The sequence below is a fragment of the Vipera ursinii genome, assembly GCF_947247035.1.
Source record: "Vipera ursinii genome assembly, chromosome: 3".
NCBI classification, from domain to species: Eukaryota; Metazoa; Chordata; class Lepidosauria; order Squamata; family Viperidae; genus Vipera; species Vipera ursinii.
In genome coordinates, this window is record NC_139516.1 from 56,767,082 (window position 1) to 56,793,697 (window position 26,616).

Consider the following 26,616-nt stretch of genomic DNA (forward strand, 5'->3'; position numbering starts at 1 on the left):
GCTTTGTAATCAACGTATGTATGCAACCATTCTGTACCCTGGCATTGTGCCACGTACCAGGAATAGGGATGAATCTATCTTTCTCTGATGTTTGAAGACCCGACTATGTTTTTTCCTGGGGGGGGGGGAATTTAAAAAACTCTTCAATAATCCCTTATTTCTATTAGTCATGAACAGAACATTTCAACACTAATCAGAAATAACTTAGGGGACATTTGTGTGATAAACATTTTCAGTTGATACAAGAGGCAAGCAACGTAAGAGAAAGTTTATACAGTATAGGGATGGGGGTGGGTGGGTGTAGGAATGGGATTCAGAATAGTGACATCCCAGATGCTAGGACAGGCGGTACTACTGGTGGGAACCAGATAAGAATGCAGTCTGTCCCACACAGTTTGCATAGAAACTTAAGACACATCGTGCCCCCACCATTACATTCTCCTTTCACTCCACATTACAATAGGGTGACTCTCCCTATTACAACTTCACCCTGGTGTTTCCCTTCAAAGGGAAATTGCCACATATTTACTGAGAGAGCCGTGAAAATAATAAAAATAATTATTATAATTATAAGGGGGAGGGTTGGTGACTCTTTTTATACAGTTTAAAATAATAATAATTATTATTATAATAATAATATTAATAAAATAAAAGAATAGCAGCACAATGTGGGAGAGTTCCCCACACCTAGTTGAGTCCTGTTTTCTCCATGGAGGGTGGCTGTTTGAGCAACAAGCCCAAAGAAGGCCATGAGATGGTTCACATAGCTTGTGGAGAATGGTCATTTTCATTTTTCAGATTCAAGTAGGCCTGATATTAAATGGGTCACTTGCCCGAACTAAGGGTACAAAAGCTAAGCCCTGACACCCAGGAAATCAAAATGCTTTTTGGTGCCAAATACACCTGGAAATGCTGAGATATTCCCCTATCAGCTTTTTTGCAATATCAATACTGATCTGGTCTCTTTGTTCTCAGCTGTACTGATCGTGCCCGCAGTTGGTTAGATGCAGTGCAAGAGTTTCCATAAATACAGCAAACTTCACAATCTCTGATGTGGGATGTTTCTGGCCCCCCGTTCTCACTTGGGATGCTGGCCAGCCCTGAGGCAAGAGTTCTAGAGCCAGTGACTTGGCTTGGCAAATGTGGATGGCTAATGATTCTGCTTTAGGTCCTGTAGTTCCAAAGCGTCAGATGGTTTGGGGCCAGGTTTTTCAGAGCTTTCATCAGATTCAAATCCCTCGTGTGTATAGCCCCGGCAAGATCCAGGCAAAGGTGGGTGCAAGGCCAACATCACCGAGGCAGTAGCTGTTACTGTAGTGAAAGTGCCACCAGGTCCTGAAGGTGGTATTTTGGTGCCATGAGTAATGGAGTTAGTCTGAAGAGGATTGGGAGTAGGCTGAGCCAACTGAGACCCTAGTCTGTGATTGGGCTGTTCTTGCTGCTGCAAACAACTTCTGATTTCTGTGACAGATGCTGGCAAATGGCCACCAGGAGTTGTGGATTGGGTCCATTCTGGGCTGCACAATGATAACGGTGATTCTAGGCTTGTCTTGTAGCTTTTTACCACCTGCACGGGAGAGCAAAGACTACTGTGAGCTAGTTAGGTATAGAACGAAACAGCACAGTAATACAACATTGCTCTGAGTGAGCATTTCTCATGACAGTGCTTCTCACAAACATTTAGAAATAAAAGCATTAGCCGTACAAGGAAATAATGACGCCTAATTCGTTGTTGTTCACCGTTTATAAGGTCATGAGAGAAGACTTTTAAAAAGTGACTCCTCAATATTTCCCTTTGCAATACTATTATTTGACCTTGGAATACCACCTAAAGTCTTGTTTTCTCAGTTTCAATGACTATGTGTCAATGTGCTTCTCCAATGTTAGGTTCTTGGTGCTCTCTGAGCTTGGTAGTTTTCTTGCAGACATTTCATTAACAGACTAGGTATTATTATCAGATGTGGTCTTCATTGAAAAGTGCCTAACTCCATAAGTCACCAGAACATAGCAATTGCAACCTACTAAATGGACAATACTTCTGTATGTCAAAAACATCTCCAAGGCAACCAACACACTTCCACAATTGGTCAGCATCACTGTAGCATGCAAACCAACAACATCCCTCTAAAACATTTTAAGCAAATCAGAAAACTCAGTAAACAATGAAGAGAATAAAAAACAGGTATCATCAACACCATATTATGCAAAGACTGTAACAGCCACTGTGTAGGAGAGACAGATAAAAAAGTGGCAGACCATATCTACCAACACCAATTGGCCATGATGAAATCTTAACACATGGATAGACTCAACTGAGAAACTGTTAATATTTTAGATCCATCCAAATCCAAAAATGCTAGAGAATTCCTGGAAGCTTGGCATTCAAATAAATCAGTCATCAGTAGATACATAGAAATAAACTCCATTTACATATTATTAAAGGTGACAATCAGAAGCCAAGGAAGGAAATAAAAAGCCCAGAACATATCCTCCCCCCCTACACACACACACACACACAGCAGCCAATATCCAACTAAGCAGAAAACTGTACCAGATAAACCATCAGGGAGAAAATGATACCCTAAACAAATAACATCAAGGAGGAATCAAAGATTGCTAGCATAAACTACTACATATAAACAGCTAGCAAAGTCTAATCTCTCTTGCACTAATGATTTTACCTAACCTGGTAATGAAATGTCTACAAGAAAACAACCAAGCTCATGGAGCATCAATAACTGAATAGTTCAGTCCTGAGTCATGTATAATCTCTTCCATTGGCTCTTCTCCACTGTGCATAGAAATATAAGTGGGGGAAACATCCTAAAGCAGTGGTTCCCCAACCTTTGCGGCTTGGCAGGGGGTGGAGAGGGGAATCGGGCCGCATGAGTGGCGGGCTGGCATGCATGTGCGCAGCAGACTGGCACACATGAGCACACAGTCCAACTTGCATACCGCACCGACACTTGCACCATTCAAGCTGCATGTACATGCGTGCTCGCTGGCCCGCCGTTCGCACAGCCTGGTTGCAAGTAGGCCTGGTAGTAGGCCAGGGCCCAGAGGTTGGGGACCCCTGTCCTAAAGGATTAGTGATAAAAAAAATCAAGAATCTGATTTTGTCCCTCCTCCAATTAAGGAAGGAAAATATGCTCTTATTGGGAGCTGCAATCTAGGAGCCTTTCTTCTTCTCTTTTTATGATGTAACACTGACTATCCAGAAAAAACAAAGCTGGTTGTTTTGAGCCCTGATGGATACTTACAGTGATTTGGGGGAAATTAGGACTTTTGCTGGCCTTGACCAAGATCTGTGATTGTGCTGGGGAGATGATATATGTGCTGCGGTCATCTTCACCAGTCTCTGATGCACTAACTGTCTCTGAATAGTACTCTGAGTCTGAGGAGTCACCGAAAGCATTTCCATGTTGGCGAATGTAGAAGCTATGATGGTTGATAGGTGGTGGGACAGGTGATGGTGTTGGCAAGCGGCTGCCATTATCTGCTGGAGTGACCTGTATGATGAAAAAGAAAGAGACGTGTACAGAATGAGGGAACTATGCAAAAGTTCTCCGGATGTTGTGCTTTCAAATGTGACCCTCTAAGCAACCAGCTCAGTCTGAGGTCATTACCGGAATTGCTTAAAAGTTCTTATAGCTGAAGAGCACATAACTGGAAAGGGCAGCTCTAGTTATCTGTGTATAGCAAATGGTAAACCACAGCTGGCATATATTTCTCTTAATTCTATTAATCTAAATTGGCACTTCCAGTAAGAAAATGACATAAGACCCCTGGGATGAAATAGTGCATATCAGAGCATCTATATCCTATTGTATTGTTTTGTCAAGGAATCACAAACTTCGAAGGAGTCCAGTTGCCTGATTGGTGCAGGAATCCAGGTTAAAGCAGTACCAGTCTTCTGCATGAACACATTCAGGAAGGAAAACTTGCCTTCTCTTTTGGGGATTGATGCTCTTTCTATAAATAATTATTTTGTAGGATTCAACTTTACCCTGCATCATTATTCGGTTCTCAGTCACCAGGTACTTAAAAGTGTAATTATATCTCCCACTCACATAATCTACATTTCAAGGCTAAAAATTGCCAGTTCCTTTATCTCTTCCTTAAAAGATTTAATTTTGAAATTTGGAATAACTTTTGTTGCACTTGTCTGCACTGGTTCCAAATTTTTGCAATTTTTTCTTAAAATAAGGTGGCCAAAATTCAATCCATTCTGACAATGCAGAATATAAAAGAACAATTCCTCTTTCATTTCTGTTTTAAGCTTCTTGAGCAGAAATTATGCTACAAATGGTACAATCCAAAATTTTATAGTCAATCATTTTGCTGAAATCAAACATAATGGAATATATATTCCTCTTCTCTGAGAAGACTGACTTTGCCACTTTTTTGTTATCTATTGCTCTGTCACTTTTATGAACAGCTTTTTCCCTTTCCTTTTATTTTGAAGAATGTATTTGAAGAAACCACTACAGAGTCAGAAAACTGAGGGTTTTTTTATTGTTATAGTTCTTAACTTCCCTCAACCATCTCAGCTCATTTGGAGTTTTAGTTTTGAGACGCTACAGATAGTCCTCGACTATGACCACATTGGGACAGGGATTTTTGATTGCTAAGTGATGTGGCTGTTAAACAAGTCATCACAGGACCAGACTCGATTTTACAACCATTTTTATCATGGTTGTTAAACGAATCACATGATTGTTAATAGTTAAACAAATCCAGCTTCCCCAATTGATTTTGCTTGTTTGAAGCCAGCTGGGAAGGGGACAAATCGCAACCAAGTGACTGTATGATGCTGTAACTGTTGTAAATGCGTCCAACATGCGGGGGATGGTAAGATGGGTGGGGTTGTAACTTCAAGAATGGTTCATATGTCACTTTTTCTAAGGCTGTTGTAACTCTGAAGTTTGAACCATCATTAAAGAAATGGTCGTTATGTCAAGGACTGTCAGTATAGCTTCAGTTCTAAGGTTGTCTATCTATATATATATATCCACTTTTCACCTCCTATATGTGACCTGCCTCATCTTCACATCTTTCCTGAAGTTTTTCTTAGGCTGCATAGGCTCCTTCATCTACCCTCCCCCCCACACACAAACATTACAATTGTTTGCAAATGTGTTTTAGTATCTCAGTCTAGGAATTCCCACCTACTTTTTGATTTCTTTCCCATGTTACTAAATTTTTGTCCATGGAATCCTACTTATTGTTCAGAACTTATTATGTTTTGCTTTCTTAAAGTTCAAAGTATGTCTGATTATATTTGATAGTAACTACCCTTAATATTAAAACTTTCATAATTATACAGCAAACCCTATAAGGGTATTGATGGTAAACAAAACAAAACAAAATAAACCCCCAATGTCCAATCTACTTATTGATAATGAATTCCCATAGTACCTGGACAATCTCTTAACAAAATCTGCCCATAGGACTCAGAATCCTTTGTTCTTTCTTCCCTATTAGGTTTTTTTTAAAAAAAATGTATCCTGGAACATGCTATCTGGGAACAGAAGATCACTTACCTCTGCAGGTGGTCCAATAATAGAAAGTAGCACAGGCAACAGTACCAGGCCATTAAGTAGCCCCAGAATAGTCAGGATAGTAAGCACAGCAAAGAAATACCTGCAGTGGAAGATGGAATTTAGTAATTGTTGCATATTTGGTTCATCTGCCCATAATACCTTCATTGCTGTACTGTCATTTTTCCTACTACTTTCATTCTCCATTCTGGAGCATGTAACACAATATGTAGGTTCAGATGACATGCTAAACCATAAGCAAACAAATCACATAATAGATTGGTGCAATGTATGAACTTAGCCAGGGGGAGAGAAAGGCATTTATCCAGAAGGTAGTTGTGAGTCCCACTAGGTAGTCCTGACCAAGAAATCAAACACCATGGGAGCGCTAAAACTGCTTTTATTGGGAGTGGCTGCAGTGGCTATAGAATCTGGCAAGTTTAATTGTGCTGCACCAATTCCCTCTTCCTATGCTCCAGTGAATCAGGAAATCTACCTGAACTGCTAATCTCTTAGGTTAGTTTACTACTTGTACTTATTCAACTGAAATTCCCCATTAGCCATCAGGGGAAAAAAAAGAGCCTTCTTCTTACTGATACCCTAAGACATGGACCAGCAGTTTCAAGTTGTTGTTGACATACCCCAGAAGGCCAAAAAAGGATGTTGACTCATGATCTAAAGCTTTAAGACTGTCCATAGGACATTTGCCATTTTGTTCGAATATATACAGAGAATCAATCTAATATTCAAAAATACATATTTGATAAATGGAAAAGAAAGAACTGTACCTCAGAATGAAATCAAATTCTGAGCCTGCCAACATAAGTACACCAAGCAGAGTGGAAACAGCACCATCCATTACAGGAGCAAACATGTGCTCTAAAGCCACAGTGGAGCGCAGGTTCCGGCTGCCAATGGCAGTGACAAACCCCTGAAAATAGAATGACAGTCAGAACATAGCATAAAAGGATACTTTACAGCAGGGGTGTCAAACTGCCGGCCCGCGGGCCGGATGCATCATAGCAAAACCGCTCCTACCCTATTGCCGGCAATGTCAAAAAAGTCGCGATACGTCTCGACACGTCATGCGACGTTGCGAGTTTCACACCCCTGCCTTACAGCCACTCTTAGAGACTACTAACTACATAGACGCTGAGAGGATCTAATAGGCTGGATCAGTTCTTGTGCACAGAGTTAAGTACCAATGACAGGAGTGCAGAAAGCCTCACCTGGAAATGATACTTCTCACTCTAGTTCTTTCAAAAGAAAAGTACCTTCTAATACAAAATAATCAAGAAAGATACCCAACTATAGAGTCATGTATCATAAGTTAGAGTAGATTAAATTCTCCTCTAACCATCCATATTAATTTTAAAGAGAGTACAAATCCATTTTAAACTATGATACTAGTTCATTGGTCCCATTCTTTTCAGTGTAGATCTAAATAAATATATTTTTTAAAAAAATAAAAGCTTGTGCCCACAAAATCTAATGACAGCAAAATGCATTCACACAATATTTTAGCTTGGCCACCCAATTAATGCATAATCTAACTAACAGGTTAGCTTTGTCCAGCACACTAGCCATACCCAGCTTACTGTGTTGTGCAAATGAACCACTAGCATAGTTAACAGCAGTAGCACTTAGACTTATATACCACTTCATAGTGCTTTGCAGTCCTTTCTAAGTGGCTTACAGAGTCAGCATATTACTCCCAACAATCCGGTCCTCATTTTACCATCCTCGGAAGGATGGAAGGCTGAGTCAACCTTGAGCCGGTCAGGATCAAACTGCTGGCAGTTGGCAGAATTAGTCTGCAATACTGCATTCAAACCACTGCACCATCACGGTTCTAGTTAAGCATGTTTTGTCATCACAAGCCATTGAGTCTTATAGCAATGCAAATATTCTTAGGTAAAATCTTACTTACCAGAGCTACATGTACAGTGAATTCCACACCAATGCCTACAGAAGCAATTAGGATGACAACAGGGATTGCACTCAATTTGATGCCCATCAAGCCCATGATGCCAAAAAGCTCAACTGTCATCATTGCCAAAACAAATACCTATATATGAGAGAAATCACCATGAGTACAGCATTTAAATCCAATGGGAAAACAGAATGCTTATGAACACAATTCCACAATCGGTGATGCATGAATAATGTTTCTTGTAGAAAATTTACAGCTGCTAAAGGTTTAAACACATATTCTGAATATAGAAGGAATTGTCTATAGCCATGATCTGTTGTTAAAAAAAAAGAAAATTAAATATTAAATATATTAATTACACTTGTGTCATTTAACTTGTGTCATTTAACTGTTATGTCTTTAGTATTCTTTTATATAATAGATGCTCTTAATTATCAATATATGTTCCATGTAGTTATGGATATTAATTAATTATAAATGTTAAAGCCCCAAATATAACTATTCTGAAAATAGACTAACAAGCATAGGAATAATGTGAGGAATTTTATGAGGAATAATCTTACAGAGTTGTGGGGAAAATAGGAGGCGGAAGGAGTATTATATATATTGCTGCCTTGAGTTACTTATAAAGTAATAAAAGCAGGATAAAAATCTAATCAATGCATCTAACAAGCTAGATAATTAGTCCTTAAAATTCATTGTCGGCCATTAATCTTCCACAAACAGATTATCTGCTAAATTGTTAATATGATAAAATTTAATATTTTTTTTTAAAAAATAACAATTACTTCTTAAGCAAGCAAAGGAATAGCACCAGTGCAAGGCTGCAGATAGACATCCATCTATTCTATAATAATGGTTAAGGAGAAAAATGCAGTGTGCAGACTTCTATTAAAGTGGATCAGCATATAACACATCAGTTTGTAAATAAACTTTATGTTAACTTAAACCTGTCAGAAATATAGAGAGAAAACTGATGATAGAAATAGGCTGATCCACATTTTATATGGTAACTGGCATCTCTCTCTCTCTCTCTCTCTCTCTCTCTCTCTCTCTCTCTCTCTCTCTCTCTCTCTCTCTCTCTCTCTGTGTGTGTGTGTGTGTGTGTATAATGCAAACAACCAAAATAATTATTTATTTTGCAACCAAGATAAATAATGCAAACTACATCAACATATTTTCAGAATTATATTCCTGTTGGAAAAATTGAGTATCTGAAGAATTGTAATTGTTTAGAATAGCATTTTGGGATAAAAATTAAACATTTTAGAGTATTGTATAGATGAGAATAAAATAGAGGCTGAAGGGGAATAGTAGTAAGGCAAGAAAGGGAATCAGGGAAAAAGTAGAAGTCCTCTAATCTCAGGAAGCTTCACACAAATTAACCTAACCCCGCTTTTAACCTTGCCCCCTGACTTATGAGGGCTAGAAATGATACTGATCTTACAAAGCCAATTTGAAAGTCATACATACATACATACATACATACATACATACATACATACATACACACATACACACACACACACACACACACACACTACAGCAGATAATGTTTGAACATGGCACTTAAACATCTCTGTTCTTCCCCAATAACCATAAATGAATATACTTACAATGATACTGGCACTCCAAGGATTGAGCAGCAGCAGGGTGCACACCAGAAATGTGCAGGCCAGCACAATGCTGATGGCCTGCAGAAGCCAGTGGCGCAGGCCAATGTACTGCTCCCAGAAGAGGAATGGATATCCACTGGGGTAGCTAAATACTCCACGTGTCTGGGCCACCTCATCACAGATGGCACGCACACTCTCAATAGCTGCCACGAAGTCCGATGTCTGTTGCAGCCCATTGAGGTAGAAAGGGAACTGAGCAAACTCCAGGGGCTGTGCAGCTGGGACTAAAAGAAGCAGAGGCAGCCATTAGGAAACGTGACCTCCTGGTCCCCCTCTTGTTTCTAGGCCCCAAGGTTGATGGTTTCCCCCTTTGCCCACATGCCCCCCAAATAATGAAGCTAGGCAGGTGATTCCATTTGTGTAGCTTTATGGCACGACAAAATGGGACTTGGGTTGAAACACTGAAATGTGACACAAGGCTGAATGGAAATGGGGCTTTCATAAATACTCACTTCGAAGGTTTTCACCGGTAGCGTCATATTTATCGTGGATCCATTCTGGGGGTGGCGGATAGAAGTTGGCCTGGGAAGCAGCAAAACCAAGCGGGTCATTGCTCACCCACACTGTCAAGCAGATGTAAAAGATATCAGGGGGAATTATCCCACTTTCATCAACCAGACGACGAGCTGTTAGCTGTGGGGCAGATGGAAGAATGAGAAAATCGAGCAGGATAAAACTCAATTTTCCAAACGAATGCAGATCTTTCATGTCCCTTCAAACCTTTATTTCCAAGAAACACCCGTTGCATAACTGCAGCAGGGAAACATTCCTTTCCCTATATTTATTTTGCAGAAATTCTCTTCTTGCAGTTACTATATTGTTCATTCTTATGGTTTAATAAATACCATTCATCTATCCACTTTTTTCTCCCTATCAACTTACTGAGTTATTCTTAATGCTTACTTGATTTAAGTTGAAAGGCTCTTTCTTGTTGCCCGTCTGGATAAGGAGTTTATAAGCAAGAACACCATCTTCCGAACCATTCCGATAATTTTCCCTGGTGATGTGCCCAGCTTCCCAGTCTTGGTCAAAGGCTGCCTGTAGATCTGGCATTCAGAGAGTTTAAAAGTAAATGACAGCTCTCCAAGAGATCTGCCCATATTTAGCCCCTCTTCGGGCCATTGCTCTTATGCTTTATCACAATAATTTCAGCCATGATGCACAGGAAAGGATTTACATAGTGAAGAGAAACTGACTTTGAACTCTTACACACAAGGCATTTAATAGAGTTAAGCAATATAGGAATATGTGATTATTATCAAACAGCTTACTGACAAATAAGAAAAGTACAATATGACTAATATGTGCATCAACAGATGTTTTACCAGTGGGAAAGAAGAAAAACACTGTTTTTCAAGAAAGTATTCCAGTATTCCCTAGCCTCCAGTCTCTGCGTACAACAATATTAACATTAACTTATAAGAACACAGTTTCAGTTCTAAAGAATAAGAAATATTATGTGGTTCTATATGTCCTATATGGGCAGCAAGACATGCACACACAACACTTCAGTGTGCAGATAAACATTGCCAGTTTAAGTTTACCTCTGTGCAAAATACAAACAAGCAATTCCTATATGAAACACAGCTCTGATGAAAATGTTGCTGGGGTTAAAGTGTCTACAGAAAGATCTATTAGGGTTTCTGGTAGCCTAGAATATATCTTATCCTGAGTGCAGTTAGGGTTAGGGTTAGGGTTAGAGTGAAATAGAGATATGAACTTATCTTCGTTAAACAAAGTACAAAATCCTGGTTGACCCTGAAATATAAACCAGTAGGTTTATACTCAAAGAATCCTGCACAGAGAACTAGAAAACATCATTTTTGATGTGTTTAGAGAAGAGATTGCAGTCTAAGAAAAGTGAATTGCTAAAGAGAAATTAATTCACCTTGTAGCCAATCTCGGAAGTAGTGCAGCCACATCTTTGGCAACTGGCGGTTCTCCTCACGTACTACATACTGGATGGCAGCAAAGGCCTGATGCAGGCTGTAAAGAGCTTCCTGTGAGCTTGGATAGTCAAAGCCTCCATTTGTTACCACAAACATGTTATAAAAGGAGAAATACTTGAACTGAGCTGAAATGAAGGCATGCTCCTTTGTACCTCGTGGTACAATATCCGTCAGGTAGAGTCCATCATGCACCTTGGTGGTACCATAGAGGCTGAGGCCCAGCAGGGCTAGGAATAGAGCTACCACAATTCCCTGAAAATGCAGGGGAAAAAATGTGTCAAGATGGGTGTGAGCAAACAGTACCTTGCTTTGCATAATCCAACTTTTTCGCTTTTGTTTAATATGAGATTTGGCCCATTTGGTTCTTTGGAAATTGTATTTCCAGGGTTGGATGATAGGCCAGATGATGCTACTGAAAGCCTTTCCCCAGATTCAATTAGTTATCAATGCAGGATGAAGCAGACAGACATGTTTTCCCATCTTATGCTGCCCAAAGGCAATCTAAGTATGATAAAATGGAGGGAGCCATTGCTCCCAGTTTGTTCAACTCCAAGTACTTTTTCTATGTATGAGGTAAAATAAAAGTCATTGTAGCATCTCCTTCAGTACAGAGAATGGCTGTGGATGCTCCAGATGAAGAAGTATTTGCAATGTGCTTCTTACAGCTTGAACTTTTTTTTAATGTTCCAGGAAGGCTGCTAGAAGAGCCTGCAGGCTGGTTATACTTAATCCCCTAGTGGGAGATCCTAATGCTTGAAAGAGTGGGGTGAGTTGCCCTTCAGACCTAGCCATTTTATCTTAATTTACTCAGTTCTCATTCCGAACTGACTAAATGTACAAAGGATCCATATCTGCTGTGATAAATATTTCCCTCTTGTGGGCTGACTTGGCAAGGCACGACTAACTCAGTGTTTGTTAGAAGCACACAGTGAGTACATGGTTTGCAAAGGAACACAACTCTCATTTCCAGTTGGTTGAGATAATCAGGGAAATTTAGCTTCCAACTGGCTTTACTCCTTGAATTGCAAATTGTGCCTAGGACGATACAGTCTTTTTTCCCCCTACACAGATCAAGATGCCCCACCCCACCCCGCGACTCTGTCCCCTTGAGAATGACTCTGAGCTGCCTACCTTAGTTTGGCTCTGCAGCAGGAGGGGCGCGTATTTGTCGCGAGCAAAGCTGGAAAGATTCCATCGACAAAATGGCAAGGGTACACATTCTTGGGCTCCTTTACTTTCATCTAGCTGTGCCAGAAGATCTCGAGTGGAATTGGCAGGAGTGAAGATTTGTGAGCCCAGAGGATTGGCAGGAAGAAGAGTCGAGGGAGTGGTAAACACATGCTGTGTGGGTGGTAAAATAGTGACTACATGTCTCCCAGAGGAGTCACACTGAGTGAAGGCCTGTACAGTGGTGGTGATATGTGTGCTGGCTGTCAGGGCTGGATGACCATGGGGATATGTCGGAGCAGTGTGGTTATCATTCACATCAGCATATTCTTGCGGTTGGATCTGGATGACACGGGCAGAACAGAGGCTGTGGGTGGAAGAAGTCATTGAAAACTGTTACAGCAAAGGCAGGTACACAGGATACATTTTCTGGTTATGACCAGACATAATTTTCAGACTCTGGAATGATGAGGAAGGACAGCACTCTCCCAATAGTTTTAGATCCCGCATGTCAATTTTTAAACCTCTGTTTTTAAGAGACATTCTTGAATGATAAAAACTAATATCTAGCTTTTGGTGGCTTTGGCATTTTTTTTCAGAACTGAATTTGATTTATTTTATTTTTTTGCTGTATATAAGTGCTTTTTTTCAAATTATTCTCCTCTCTTAGAAGCCCAGTTTGCAGGAAAAGCGTTAAGAGGCCTCAGAAAGATACTTGTCTTTTCACTCCACTCCTAAGATAGTACCTGTAGAAGCAGCAAAGAATATCAAGCCTCTTGTTTTCACGCCTGTGAAGATCCAGACTCAGAATGGCAGGAAAAATGAACAGCACCATGGCAAAGTTAAAAACAACCACTACTGCAGCCTGCAATAAAACAAGCAGATTTTTTTTTTAAAAAAGCAAAGTTGTCACGGAAGATTCAAAGATCTTGAATCATGGAATCTTTTATAAATGAGAATTTATTCTTCTACCACTAGTTCCCTTTAAGTGAATGGATCATTCCGCTTGCTAGAAGAGGCCAGAGATGCTAAGGGACAATTGCACATGACTTTATGCATCTCATTTGCTCTTCTGCGTAAGAGTTTTTCCCCCCACAAATAGGCAGTCTGAAGGACACACTATGAAATGGAAGGCGATATTCTACTCTCCATTGTACTTCCACTCATATGATTTGGCTTTTACATAAAAGCAGAGAAAAGCAGCAGGGGATTTCACCTGTAGGTGACTTTTAAGGCCCTTTCCAACTTTAGGATACTATGATTCTATAAGCTTATTGTATGAAAGCTGTTAGCAGAGGAGCTTACCTGTAGAGAGAAGGCACGCAATGCTGGGATAGGCACAAGGGCAGCCATGAAGAAGGCAATCATGTTATTGACAGATGTGAGTGCCACACTGGTGCCACTACGCCGCAGGCATTCGCCAGTCCGTTCCTGGGTAAGAAATGTGAAAATGAGCAACACAAACTTAGAATGGATAGACAATAAGGGCTGAGGATACAACTGACAGTACACAGGATCCCAAAACCTAGACAGAGATACTCACCTTGACAGGGACATGTTGGCTAGTCTCTGTGAAGGCATGTGCTAGCAAGAACATGTCATCCACGCCAATGCCAAGTGCCAGGAAAGGCAGCACCTATACAGGTCAGGATGGAAGCATAACAAAAGGAATGTGATCAGAACCAATCCAAGTTTTGCAAAATTAGACATAGCTCTTAGTCTATGCAGGAAAGAGAATGGCTGGAAGTAGACATTGGGAATCATGCTAAATGCTTAGTTGAGCTTTTAGGTTTAGGCATTAGAAAATGCTAATATTTTCTTGAAAATTAGAACAGAGGTTTCTTAGGCTTAGTTTTAAATAGGGTATAAAAGACCTGACCTTAAATGCAAAGGAGCAACAATGCTTAGCCCTAGCGATCTATGACTGCTCTACATTTCCTCAACTGCCTCTGAGTGTGGAAACAGTAGCTAAAAGGCTACAGCAGGGCTCTTCAAACTTGGCCCTTTTATGACTTTGTGACACGTGCCTGGCTGAGGAATTCTGGGAGTTGAAATCCACAAGTCATAAAAGGGCCATGTTTGAAGATCCCTGGGCTACAGGCTTTTGAGAGCTGAAAGCAGTATGGGGATAATTTTGGAGCCCCAAGAGTAACCACAAGTTTGAAATACTCTCTACAATTCAACTTATTCACGATGTCATGCCAGAATAATGGGTTAAATCCAACTCAATGCTTAATGTTGAAAAATCTAACAGGCTGAATAATAAACCTTTATTGTCAAAGTACAACATGTGTACATTGAGATTAGCTGAGCCTCCCCCCGTGAATGACTAATACTGCAGAACAGGGAGAAAAGAAAGGATGGAGAATGAAAAGTTACATTTTTAAAAATAAATAAATAAATAAATCAGGAAATCTAGACCTCTCAAATGGGTTCTCATACCTGAGTGGTGGCTGCATTGAATGAAAGTCCAAGTAAGGAGCAAAGTCCAAGTCCTGCTGCTACTGAAAGAGCAACTAGGAGAACCCCAGCCAGGCCCACAGCACCCTGCGACTTGGAGCAGTCCCAGCGCAGCAGGGTGACGCAAGCGTACGCTAGCTGCAAGGAGATGAAAACGGACATTGTAAGGGTAAGAGTACGAATGGGGAAAGTATTAATTGGCCATGATTTATAGTGAAATAAATAGGGAGGGATAGATGGGAAGAAGCTACTACGCACCATTAGCAGATAACCACCAGCCACACGGATGGCACTCACATCTGAAAAGGACTTCATGATATCACTGAGTGTGGTGGTAGAGAAGGCGTGAATAGTCTGAGAATAATTGGAAGGCAGAGATTCCTGGGCCACCTGGAAAGAGACAAAATTTGTAAGACACTGCAAAAAAAAAATAAATCTAAGGAAATATTTTGCTGACATTCATATAATAAAACAATCTTTCTCACAAATATGCCTAGCACACTCCTAGGGAAAGCATATGCTCACAAAGAAACTATTGCTCAATTAACTCACTGTCTTGCACAAACACTGAAACTTTTCCAGGGGGAAAAAAATTCTCCCGCAATCAACCTCTCGCTTGGCATGTCAGTTACGTCCATCCCTAGAATCCAAATCAAGTAAATCTCTTTCTGATACATTCTGTACAGTCCTCATTTGGCTGGGCCTTTTTTATCACTAGGTAAATGGTCATAAAATGTCAAAGAGATTTTTAGGCACGCATGAATCTGTATGCTGCCACACGTATCACATATTTAAATCTTAGCCTGGGCAATAATTGGGCTTTTTTTTTTTTGCTTGTTAAAGAAAGAACTCTGCTTAGCATGTGATTCTGTGTATTTACAAGCAGTCATGCACAAGCAGTCAGTTTTATATTTATAAGCATATGTTGAACATAGCTTTGCATGATATATAATCACACACACACACACTGACACATATTTGTGCCTCATTCTGCATGCAGCTTTTAAACTCTCATTCCATCCTTGCATCAGGCAGCCCATGTCGGGCATCACATCAGTGCCACTGCCAAAATAACCCTATTGGCACCTCACCTCAACAAACTCCCGCTGCCAAGCTTCCAGCACAGCAGCGGCCTTCTCCTCACTCCAGCTGATATCATGTATCTCGTAGTCATCCCGGTAGTGCTCATAAAGTTGCCGTGGGCTCATCAGCAGGAACATGCTTTGCAGGGCTTCAGCTCTGGAGAAAGAGAAGCTGGCTTAGAGACTCCTTCTTCTGCCCAAACTCTGCAGCCAAAGCATTCTGCAGAAAAACCAACAGCCTGTCCCAATGGCCCATGATGGCCAGTACTGTAGGCCTATAATTTGTGCCTGTGGAGATGATTGCTCATATTGTTCACCATGGGTTTGTTCCACCCATTCAAAAACACACGCCTTCATGCACTGAAAGAGACACTGTTAGAAGGTTTACTTTCTAGAATATCTTGTACTTGCATCTGAATCTTTGAAAAGGAAAGATGTGGGCATGTTTTTTTTTAATTTCCTGATTGCTTTGTTGCATTTATTTTTAAAATGAAAACGGCTATTTCTCTTCTCATCAGCAATCTTTATCTTTAAACATTTACTGTATCTGGAGCCCTTTGCCTTGCCAGACACGAAAGAGTTCAGGGACAGAGGCATCCACAATAACTTCTTTCTAGCATGCATAATGTACAAGAACATTAAGTGATGATCCTGATCGCACCAGGATGTAGAATATGTCCTACTATACTTAAGTAGCAGTAATCTGGCCGATAAATGGCTATGGATTCAGCACTGTATAAAGGATGACAAAGAGATTGGAAGAGGACCAAATTTACAAAGTGGTCTTGGTACAGGGAACAGTTTTGAAGGTCAGATTATGTTGAGAAGCTCAAATGTGCCTATATATGAGCTCCCTCTAGAATCTGATGTTCAGAGTACTAAAAACAGGTGTTTTAGTTTTAAGGCAGCATCCACATTAAGTGGAAGGGGTTGGAGTGAGCAGTAGCTTCAGGAAGGAAGGGATAACACCAGCCCAGGTTTCAGGGATCAACATAAATCCCACGGCTGAGAAATGCTTGCCAGTTGTTCCTGGGGTCAAGCCATAGACACGCACCCATCACTCACAGAAATTGAAGCCTCAGAAGCATCAGGTTACATGCTGGCTCAGGGGCCAACATAGCACCATTCCAAAGGGTAGAGGAGAAAGAGTGAAATCCACTCATTTCCCAGCCGCATGTCCTTCTTTTTGCATTGAAAAACAAATGTGCTGTACGACACTGGCCCTCATCTTTACTTTTCTTCTGTGCAAAGGGAAGTCTCCTGATCTGCAGGCAGAATTTCTTGGTTGTCACATTTCGTCCAAGACAGAAACCTTTCCCTAATATACAGAGGGACTCACAATCCAACTTACTTTTGCAGTTTGCCTTGAGGATCCTTTACTGTGCCCCCCAAGATGAGTTCCTCCTGCCAGTGCATGTATTTCCGGGAGAAGCCATGGCAGCCACCTGTGAGTTCAGAAGGGATGTGTGGTTTCTGGCAGGCACAAAAAGAAGAGAGCGTAAAGTGAGTATGCTACCGGTATCAAAGAGTTTTCCATAGTAAGCGATTTCTAGCTCTTAAATTACAACCATTGAATCCCCATGGAGCCCTGTTTTGCTTAAGACTGATTATTTACTGCAAATGCCCACATACTGGTTACTATGGCAAACAAGAGTAAATGTTGCTTTTTGGATAATGTCAGATCCAAAATAAACCAAGACGTTATGAGAGGCAGCAAAACCTAAAAGAAAAATATCAAACTGGGCTTAAAAAGGTAAAGGTAAAGGTTCCCCCGCATATGTGTGCTAGTCATTTCCGACTCTAGGGGCCGGTGCTCATCTCCGTTTCAAAGCTGAAGAGCCAGCACTTGTCCAAAGACGTCTCCATGGTCATGTGGCCGGCATGATTAGATGCCAAAGGCGCACGGAACGCTGTTACCTTCCCACTGTAGTGGTCCCTATTTCTCTACTTGCATTTTTACGTGCTTTCGAACTGCTAGGTTGGCAGAAGCTGGGATGAGTAACAAGCACTCACTCTGTTATGTGGCACTCGGGATTCGACCCACCAAACTGCTGACCTTCTGATCAACAAGCTCAGCGTCCTAACCCACTGAGCCACCGTGTCCCTACTAAATTGGGCTTATGAGAAAGCAAAAACATTGTAGTATACACACACACACACACACACTGCTCAAAAAATAAAGGGAACACTTAAACAACACAATGTACTGTATTTAATAGTAGGATGTCTTATTTTCTGTTCCCTTTATTTTTTTGAGCAATATATATATGAGCTGTCACTGTTGTGACTACAGCCTGTGAATGGCCTTGGGTTAGGCAATATCATTCTATGAGCCTTTTGGATGAGTGGAGTTCTGAACTTGTTTGCCAAAAAGACTTTCTAAATCCACACTGTTCATGCTTTAATCTATCTCTATCTATTCCATCTGCTTGCAGGTTTTCCATACATCAGTTATGAAAGCAACAGAGCACCTAACTAGACAAACAAACAAATCCAATCGGCATTGGATCATATCTATCAAAATAAAGACATATAAAAAGTTCTAGTGATCATGTCAGGAAACGCTTACAGAATCTTTCTGGTTTTCTATGACTGTGAAAAATGAGCAAACACACGCTGATTGCATTTGGTCAGAAACCTTTCTAAATATAAAACCCTCTTTCTGTCTGTGTTTGTGCACACATACACCCAGGCACAGATGCTTGACCGCCGGCACATTGGGTATTTTCTTTCAGACCTAAAAACATATCTTTCCTTTTTCTGTGGTGGAAAAAAGAGAAACGGGATAGCCATAATGATAACAGTCTGGCTTTCAAGCCAGGAAATGTGGAATTATGGCTGCAATCCCGCCCTCCCACTCGCTGAGCTGGTCCTCCGTCACAGGGCTCCCAGTCTGTGTGTATGTCAGTGTTCACAGGCTGCTGCTCCCTCCTCCTCTGTTTTCCAAAAGCTGCCATGCTGCCATCTGTTCTGGGACACATTCCAACCATGACCACCTGCTGGTCAGCCCTTGCACTACGTCTGCCTGAATCAGCACTATCAGTCCAGCCGAAGCCTCCTTGGCATAGGGCCATGCAACCCGCTTCTTTTATTTGGCCTCCCCATACCCTGAATAAGAAGGGCAAAGCTAACGAAACAGGGGACCCTATAATTAGTTGAGCCTGTTGGGCCATTCATAGTCTGAAAAACGTGCCTCTGGCCTTCAAGAAACTACCATACGTTTTCATACAAACATATATTTCCCATTCTACGTGGGGAAAAACCCGAATGACCAAAGATCTACATATAAACACCCGCAAAAACCTCAGGAAACATATTACACATATATATATATATATATAGAAGAAGAAGGAAGCTAAAGCCTGATGATGACGGATGGGATTCCGTCGAAATGTTGCGCCTACACCTTTAGTTCTACGCGGGGAAAAACCCGAAAAACCAAGGATCCACATACAGGTACCCGCGAAAACCTCAGAAAACATATATATATATATATATATATATATATATATATATATATATATATATATATATATATATATATATATATATATATATGTGTGTGTGTGTGTGTGTGTGTGTGTGTGTGTGTGTGTGTGTGTGTGTGTGTGTGTGTGTAAATTACTTACGAAGAATTAAGGGGTAAGAGGTAAATACACTGCCTAATATGCAATCAGCCCAGGTTCGAATCTCAGGGTATGGCTGACTGATGAAGACTAATGAGTCAGAAATGCATTTCAGTCTCCCTTAATTCTTTGTTAGTAATTTACACAAATATATGAACTGTCCGGTGTGACTACAGCCTGTTCGATGGCCTTTGAGATAAGGCTGAAAACAGGAAATAAAGATTTGCCCCATGTTTGGGGCCTAGCAAGGTAATCTAAATAGTTAACATTTGACACACACACACACACACACACACACACACACACACACACACACACACACATATATATTGATGTTTGCAAGTTCATCTACTTGGTTCTCTCCTCCTCTCAACCCAGAGAATCATCTCTCCTTAAAGCCAATCTCTCTCATTTTCACACATACAACGTAATGTGTACTTGCAGTTATCTTGTAGCAAATAGCTATGAATGACAGGAGAGAAAAAAAACAACCCCAAGTCTTTTATTTCGATAATTTATTTTAAGCACTTGACTATTCTTATTCATTTTTCCTTTGTTTATCAAAAGAATGCCAATTTTCAACTTCTTGCTCCTAATTTATAGGAGTCTAATTTTCTAAAGGGATGCGGTGGCTCAGTGGGTTAGGACACTGAGCTTGTCGATCAGAAGGTCAGCAGTTTGGCAGGTCAAATCCCGAGTGCCGCATAACAGAGTGAGTGCCTGTTACTCGTCCCAGCTTCTGCCAACCTAGCAGTTCGAAAGCACGTAAAAATGCAAGTAGAAAAATAGGGACCACTACAGTGGGAAGGTAACAGCGTTCTGTGCGCCTTTGGCGTCTAGTCATGCCGGCCACATGACTACGGAGTCGTCCTCGGACAAGCGCTGGCTCTTCAGCTTTGAAACAGAGATGAGCACCGGCCCCTAGAGTCGGAAACGACTAGCACGCATGTGCGGGGGAACCTTTACCTTTAATTTTCTAAATTCTTTGCACCGATGGCAATTTTTGTATACCTTCCACAAAGTATTCTATATTCTTTTTGAGAATGATCTGTAATGTTATAATGATCCCCCCTTTATTTATTTTTTAAAAAAAAAAACATACTAACTGGATCATTATAGAAATTCAGCACTGTGAATATCTTGCTGTATCTTGTCAGATCCAGTCATAATGGAAAATAAGAAAAATATTACTTGGAACAGTAAACTATTTGCTGAAATAACAATAAAAATAATGGCAATGACTCTCCAAGATTAGCAGCATGTATAAAAATACTAGGACTATGGGAGGGTCAGATTTAAAAAGAGATAATAGAAGCTGATTATTTCACATTAAAGCATTGGTTTATCTAGCCCAATTTGATACAATTCTGGATTGGTATTGAATGGTGTTGGCATAGCCTTGGACTTAATATGCAACACTAAACTTCAGAAAATGATAAGAAAAAATACTACAAAACAAAACAAAACCTTAAAAATTCATAATAAAAAATATCAGTGAAATTGGAGAAACAGAGAGAATAAAATTCAGTATTTGATAAATGCTCAGAAATTATCTTTATATATTGTCAAAATACAGGGATATTTACCCCGGTTGAATATAAATGTCACTATTAAAACAGATTTTCCCCCCCAGTGACTATCGATACTCTGAACAGCAGGTTCTCATGAAGAAATTCAGTTTAGACTGGGGAAAACAACATATGGAAATGAATTAAATAGACCAACAATCAGGGAGTAAGCAATGCCCTAATCAAGGAATTGCCTTGCAAGCTAACAGTAAACAGCCCAACAGAAGGACTTCCAAGACCAACTTCCACCAACACGGACAAGGCAAGCCACTAGAATATAAAATTGAGAGTAAAACCCACTCCTTACTAGCACTAATAATGTTACCTATTTTGGATAATGAAATGACTGCAAGAAAACAACCAAGCTCAGAGAGCATCAAGGATCCCTCCTTTCAAGCCCGAGCTACAAATATTCTCCTTTAATAGATTAAATAACCCTTTAATGGATTAAATAACCGGTCAGTCGTAGAGGAGATCAACCCTGACTGCTCTTTAGAAGGCCAGATCCTGAAGTTGAAACTCAAATACTTTGGCCACCTAATGAGAAGGAAGGACTCACTGGAGAAGAGCCTAATGCTGGGAAAGGTTGAGGGCAAGAGAAGAAGGGGATGACAGAGAATGAGGTGGCTGGATGGAGTCACTGAAGCAGTAGGCGTGAGCTTAAATGGACTCCAGAAGATGGTAGAGGACAGGAAGGCCTGGAGGAACGTTGTCCATAGGGTCGCGATGGGTCAGACACGACTTTGCAGCTAACAACAACAACAACCCTTTCCCACAGCCCAACTCCCTCTCCTCCTTCAGCAAATTACTTTGAACTTAAACTTTGAAAAAAACACATTAGGTTGGCTCTTATTCTCATAAGTACACCAAAAATCAGGGAAAACTCACCTTCCTGTTTTGGCTGTTGGGAGCACTAGGAGGACACTCAGGGTCAAAAGGATCGAGACAAGGTCGCTCCATATAGGCCTGGCCAACCTCTGCCTTATCCAGCATCTCCTTGAATCCTTCCAGTGAGGCAAATTGACCCAGTTCCTCCATCAATTGAATAGGATCTAAATTGGTCCACTGAATATCCCGCCGGCCCCTGTAGAGAAAAAATGCCGTAGATTAATAGAATTCAAAAAGTATCAGTTGGCCCTACATATCCGTAACACTTAAAGTGGTGATACCTCTTATACTCATGCCCACTTTTTAAATCTCTCCAACCCTCAAAGCCACATCCACTCTGCCTGGATCTGGATATCCCAAAAGAGGTACTTGAAGGTGCAGTAATGAATCATTTCTCCTGCTCGTGTGAGAGAGAATTCCACTTTGGGAATCTGAGAGTTGTTAGAACTGAAAAAAGAGTTTTGAAAAATAGAAAAACAATAAATGTCCACTGAGGATGCATGTGATGAGGACATGGTGTACTAATTAACAGTTAGGATTAAAAAAATACCCAGGACTGGGAATGGGACTAAAAAATGAGCGGAGTCATTGGAATTTTGAATGAGAAGCATTCCACACCACCACACTGTACTGCAAATTTTATTGCATTCCTTCTACTTATCTTTTTCTTGCAGTGAAATAGTCATAAAAATGTTACAGGGTGGAACTTTAAGTAGCTCTTTGCCTCTAACTGCCTTAAGAGAGTTGCTATTGATTTTGCTCCAAAATTGCTGATCTTAATTGCATTGGTTGGATTTTAAGGAACATTTTTAATCCTTTGTCATACAGGGGAAAAAGACATTTTGAAATTCAATTATTGGAGTGTTTTGATTTGTATTTTCTTTGCAAGAACAACAGCGGCACCAGTCCAGTAGGCCAGCTATTATTCCAAAGAGAGTTCAGCTAAGAGGAAGCTGTAGAGGAGGACATAACTGCCCTGAACTGGCTGCAAAAGACTTATTTAGGGATAGGAGGGATTTGTGCAGGGTTTCAACAGGGCTTCATTCCCTTTGTCCCCATATGTTAACAGGATCAGGCGTACATCTGATGTATCTATATGGAACCTGCAGTAAGGTACGGATAACCATACATTGGCTTCTATACACCAGCATAATTATCCACATTTTTTTAGCAGTGGCCACTACTGGTGGTACTAGCAAACATAAACAGAACTGCTTGTTCCCTTCTACATCAGAATTCAAACAAATACTGACGGTGTGTGATCTGAATGGGTCCCTGTTCTTGTCTAGGCCAAGGTGGAAGATACTACCTACACAATTCTGCTGATGTACTGATTATTCTAGTGGAACCTTCCATAAATTGGTGCCCTCCAATGGTACTGGGATTACAGCTTTTGGAATTTACCAAATAATAAATATTGGGTAGAAAAAGAGAGTTGAGGTCCCACCACATCTAAACAGCACCAGGTTGGGAAGGCTGCCCCATCCATCACTAATGCCTTTATCCACTCCTGTCCTATATCTGCTATGGGGCAACAGCTAAGTCTACTGAAAAGCAATGAGAGGCGGTACAGCAACAACATCCCTTTTGTTACGAACTTGATCGTCTTTTTTTTTAAAGAATAAAAATTATTCATACATCTCTTTTCCAGAAGAAGTAGTCCTGACGCTGGGAAACAAATAGCTATTGAATTTCTGGGTCTGTAATAGTGTAATCGTACGTGGGGATGACTTTGGCAGATCAGTCAGATCAGATAAGAGGCAGCAGAGTCTGCAGCTGGCTTGCGCATGGGACAAGAATCTCAGCAAACCCTCTCTAATTTCTTGGGGGGTAAAAGGGAGGGGAGAATTGTATTTTCACACTTGCAAGATTCTGAAATCTTGCAATATAACACACCTACATACATATACTTACACACACACACACACACACACACACACACTTGTGTAAATTTTTTGGATTGCTAACAAAGAATTAAAGGGAGACTAATATGGCCATTTCAAACTCATTTGTTCTCATCAGTCAGCCATACCCTTCTGAGATTCAAACCTGGGCCGATTGCACATTAGGCAATTGTTCTAACCTTTAGGCCACAGGCTCTTTCTCGCTTTGTTAGCTGAGAGGCAAGGGAGATATGTGTTAAGTGTTTGTTAAGTATTTTAGAATACCTTGCTAGCAATCCAAAAAATTTACACAAATATGAGCTGTCACTGTTGTGACTACAGCCTGTGGATGGCCTTGGGTTAGGCTGAAACAGGCAATAAGATTTGTCCCGTGTTTGGGGCCTAGCAAGGTATTCTAAAATACTTAACAAACACTTAACACATATCTCCCTTGCCTCTCAGCTAACAAAGTGAGAAAGAGCCTGTGGCCTAAAGCTTAGAACAATTGCCTAATGTGCAATTGGCCCAGGTTCGAATCTCAGAAGTGTATGGCTGACTGATGAGAACAAATGAGTTTGAAATGGCCATATTAGTCTCCCTTTAATTCTTTGTTAGCAATCCAAAAAAATTACACAAATATAAGCTGTCACTGTTGTAACTACAGCCTGTGGATGGCCTTGGGTTAGGCTGAAACAGGCAATAAGGTTTGTCCCGTGTTTGGGGCCTAGCAAGGTATTCTAAAATACTTAACAAACACTTAACATATATATATATATATATATATTTGTATATATAAAAACATATCCAAGTAATCCTCAACGACCACAACTGAGCCCAAAAATTCTGTCACTAAGCAAGACAATTTTTAACTGAGTTTTGCCCCCTTTTACAATTTTTCTTGCCCCTGTTGTCAAGAGAATTGCTGCAGTTGTTCATTTACTAATATGGTTGTTAAGTGAATCTGGCCTCCCCATTGACGTGGCTCGTCAGAAGTTCGCAAAAGGTGATCACATGACCCGGGGACATGGCGACCATCATAAATATGAGTCAGTTGCCAAGCATCTGAATTTTTATCACGCGACCGTGGCGATGCTGTGACAGTTATCAGTGTGAAAAAATGGTCACCATAATTCCCTTTTTTTCTCCGTGCTGTCGTAACTTGAACAGTCACTAAATGAATTGCTGTGAGTCGAGGACTAGCTGTATATGTTTTAACGTTTTGGCACTGGAATAGCAAAATATGTTCCTATTTAATAGCTGCCCAGCTGAAAGATGTTAGAGCTGACTTCTTTTTCTCATGCAAAGCTGGCAGCTTCCTGTAAATTAACCCTCCACAATGTGGTGTCTGCCAGATGAATGGTGACTGCAGTTTTCAGAGTGCTTAATCAGTGTGGCGTATCAGAAAGACTCCAGGTCAGGGAAGGCTGATGCAGGATTCTCCTGGCCAGATTGACTGGTCTGCTAGCCAACTTCTGCGGGGGGGGGGGAGTCAGTTCTTCTCCCTTCTGTCAGTTTGTTCAAATCAAACATAAATCTCTCTTCAGAGCCTTCTAAAAATGTGATTGTCTCTCCCTAAACCTGTGGTGAATTCTTTAGCGTTTTCCTTGCCTAAGGCTATTATGTGACTATATCATTTTAACTTTGAGAATCAAAAGAAAAGGTGACCATAATATTAATAAAATATCGATGATTAATAAATTATTAATAAAATAGATTTTTTTTCTGAGATCTTCAACAAGAATAATGAAGGACGCCTTGAATTTTTTTTTTTATGGTAATGGATAAATACTAAAACTCAAAAGATGGGAAAACGATGAAAACTCAGGCAGAGTAAATCTTGTCGTGGTTTTGGCAGAGCCACTCTCCAATCATTCATGAAATCTCAGATCCCGAGAAGTTTCCTCCTTGCTTGATTCCCACATTCCAAACAGCCCAGCTCCTGCCTCTAAAGAGAGCTTCTTTTATCTCCTGTTCCTTGCTTCACTGAGCCAAGTCCAGCCCTTTTGTTTTTCCATAGATTGCTGCCTTTTGTTCTCCGAATTTTCACTCCCTTTGCGTTAAAAGGAGAGAGGAGAAGACAGAGAGAGAGGGACCCTGAACTGAACTGAAGCGGAAGCTGGAGCAAAAGCTCCCCCATTCCAGACATTCAGAAGAAAAACTTTTGGGTGTGTGTGTGTGTAAAATATTTAAAGAGTAAAAAGTAGGATATAAGATAGGAAAGGTAAACTCAGGAACCAAAAGACAAGTGCAAAAACAAGGAAGCAAAGGCTTTGCATTTAGTCCTGTCCACTGTAGTGTCTGAAAAGAACTAAACAACCTGGTCAATTGTCCTTGTTGTACAAGATGTGTAATACTTATGATAATCTACTTTAAAAGAAAAAAAAAAGGTTAAGGATATTGTAATCAGGTGGTTCCTCAAAATCTCAAGCATGGTTTTGGCAGCTTGAAAGAAATCATGCTACATTCCTGGGGGTGAAGAATAAATCTCGTCTTATTGACCCAAAAGAGCCAGTAACCATGTCATCAACATCCAGTGCAATGAAATTAGATCCTGTACTGCTTGCCTTGGATTTGTGCTGCTACTGAGTTCAAGGGGAAAGCATTGCACGTCCCCATAACCTTTCTGGCAGTTGGATGCTGTAATCCCTCCCTCTTTGAATGTTTTTGTTTTAGGAATCTGTTTTCTCCTCCTTTACTCACTGTCCTCTTCCACTCAGCAGCAGACTGAATAAAGCCACTATTCCATTTGTTGGGCAACTTGGAGCTTTCAAAGTATCATTAGCATGAGAATATGTGGTGTTGCCATTTGCTGACAAAGCATAAGTCTCCAGGGCCCCTAACAGA

The 26,616-nt window shown here is 40.6% G+C and overlaps 1 protein-coding gene across 1 annotated transcript in view; it reads right to left on the reverse strand.

The window, feature by feature from the left end:
• Window positions 1-1,150: 1,150 nt before the first annotated feature.
• The window catches only part of PTCH2 (patched 2), a gene marked incomplete at both ends in the record, with an annotated part of 60,865 nt that continues 35,399 nt past the window's right edge, over window positions 1,151-26,616 (reverse strand). Inside the window, 18 exons of the mRNA XM_083357942.1 lie at window positions 1,151-1,567; window positions 3,261-3,509; window positions 5,544-5,643; window positions 6,329-6,471; window positions 7,471-7,608; window positions 9,090-9,373; window positions 9,602-9,782; window positions 10,053-10,195; window positions 11,038-11,350; window positions 12,230-12,632; window positions 13,012-13,130; window positions 13,571-13,696; window positions 13,809-13,901; window positions 14,708-14,863; window positions 14,984-15,115; window positions 15,817-15,964; window positions 17,159-17,280; window positions 21,890-22,085. Of these exons, the coding sequence (XP_083214068.1) occupies window positions 1,151-1,567; window positions 3,261-3,509; window positions 5,544-5,643; window positions 6,329-6,471; window positions 7,471-7,608; window positions 9,090-9,373; window positions 9,602-9,782; window positions 10,053-10,195; window positions 11,038-11,350; window positions 12,230-12,632; window positions 13,012-13,130; window positions 13,571-13,696; window positions 13,809-13,901; window positions 14,708-14,863; window positions 14,984-15,115; window positions 15,817-15,964; window positions 17,159-17,280; window positions 21,890-22,085 (3,463 nt within the window). The remainder of the gene's footprint in view (window positions 1,568-3,260; window positions 3,510-5,543; window positions 5,644-6,328; window positions 6,472-7,470; window positions 7,609-9,089; window positions 9,374-9,601; window positions 9,783-10,052; window positions 10,196-11,037; window positions 11,351-12,229; window positions 12,633-13,011; window positions 13,131-13,570; window positions 13,697-13,808; window positions 13,902-14,707; window positions 14,864-14,983; window positions 15,116-15,816; window positions 15,965-17,158; window positions 17,281-21,889; window positions 22,086-26,616) is intronic.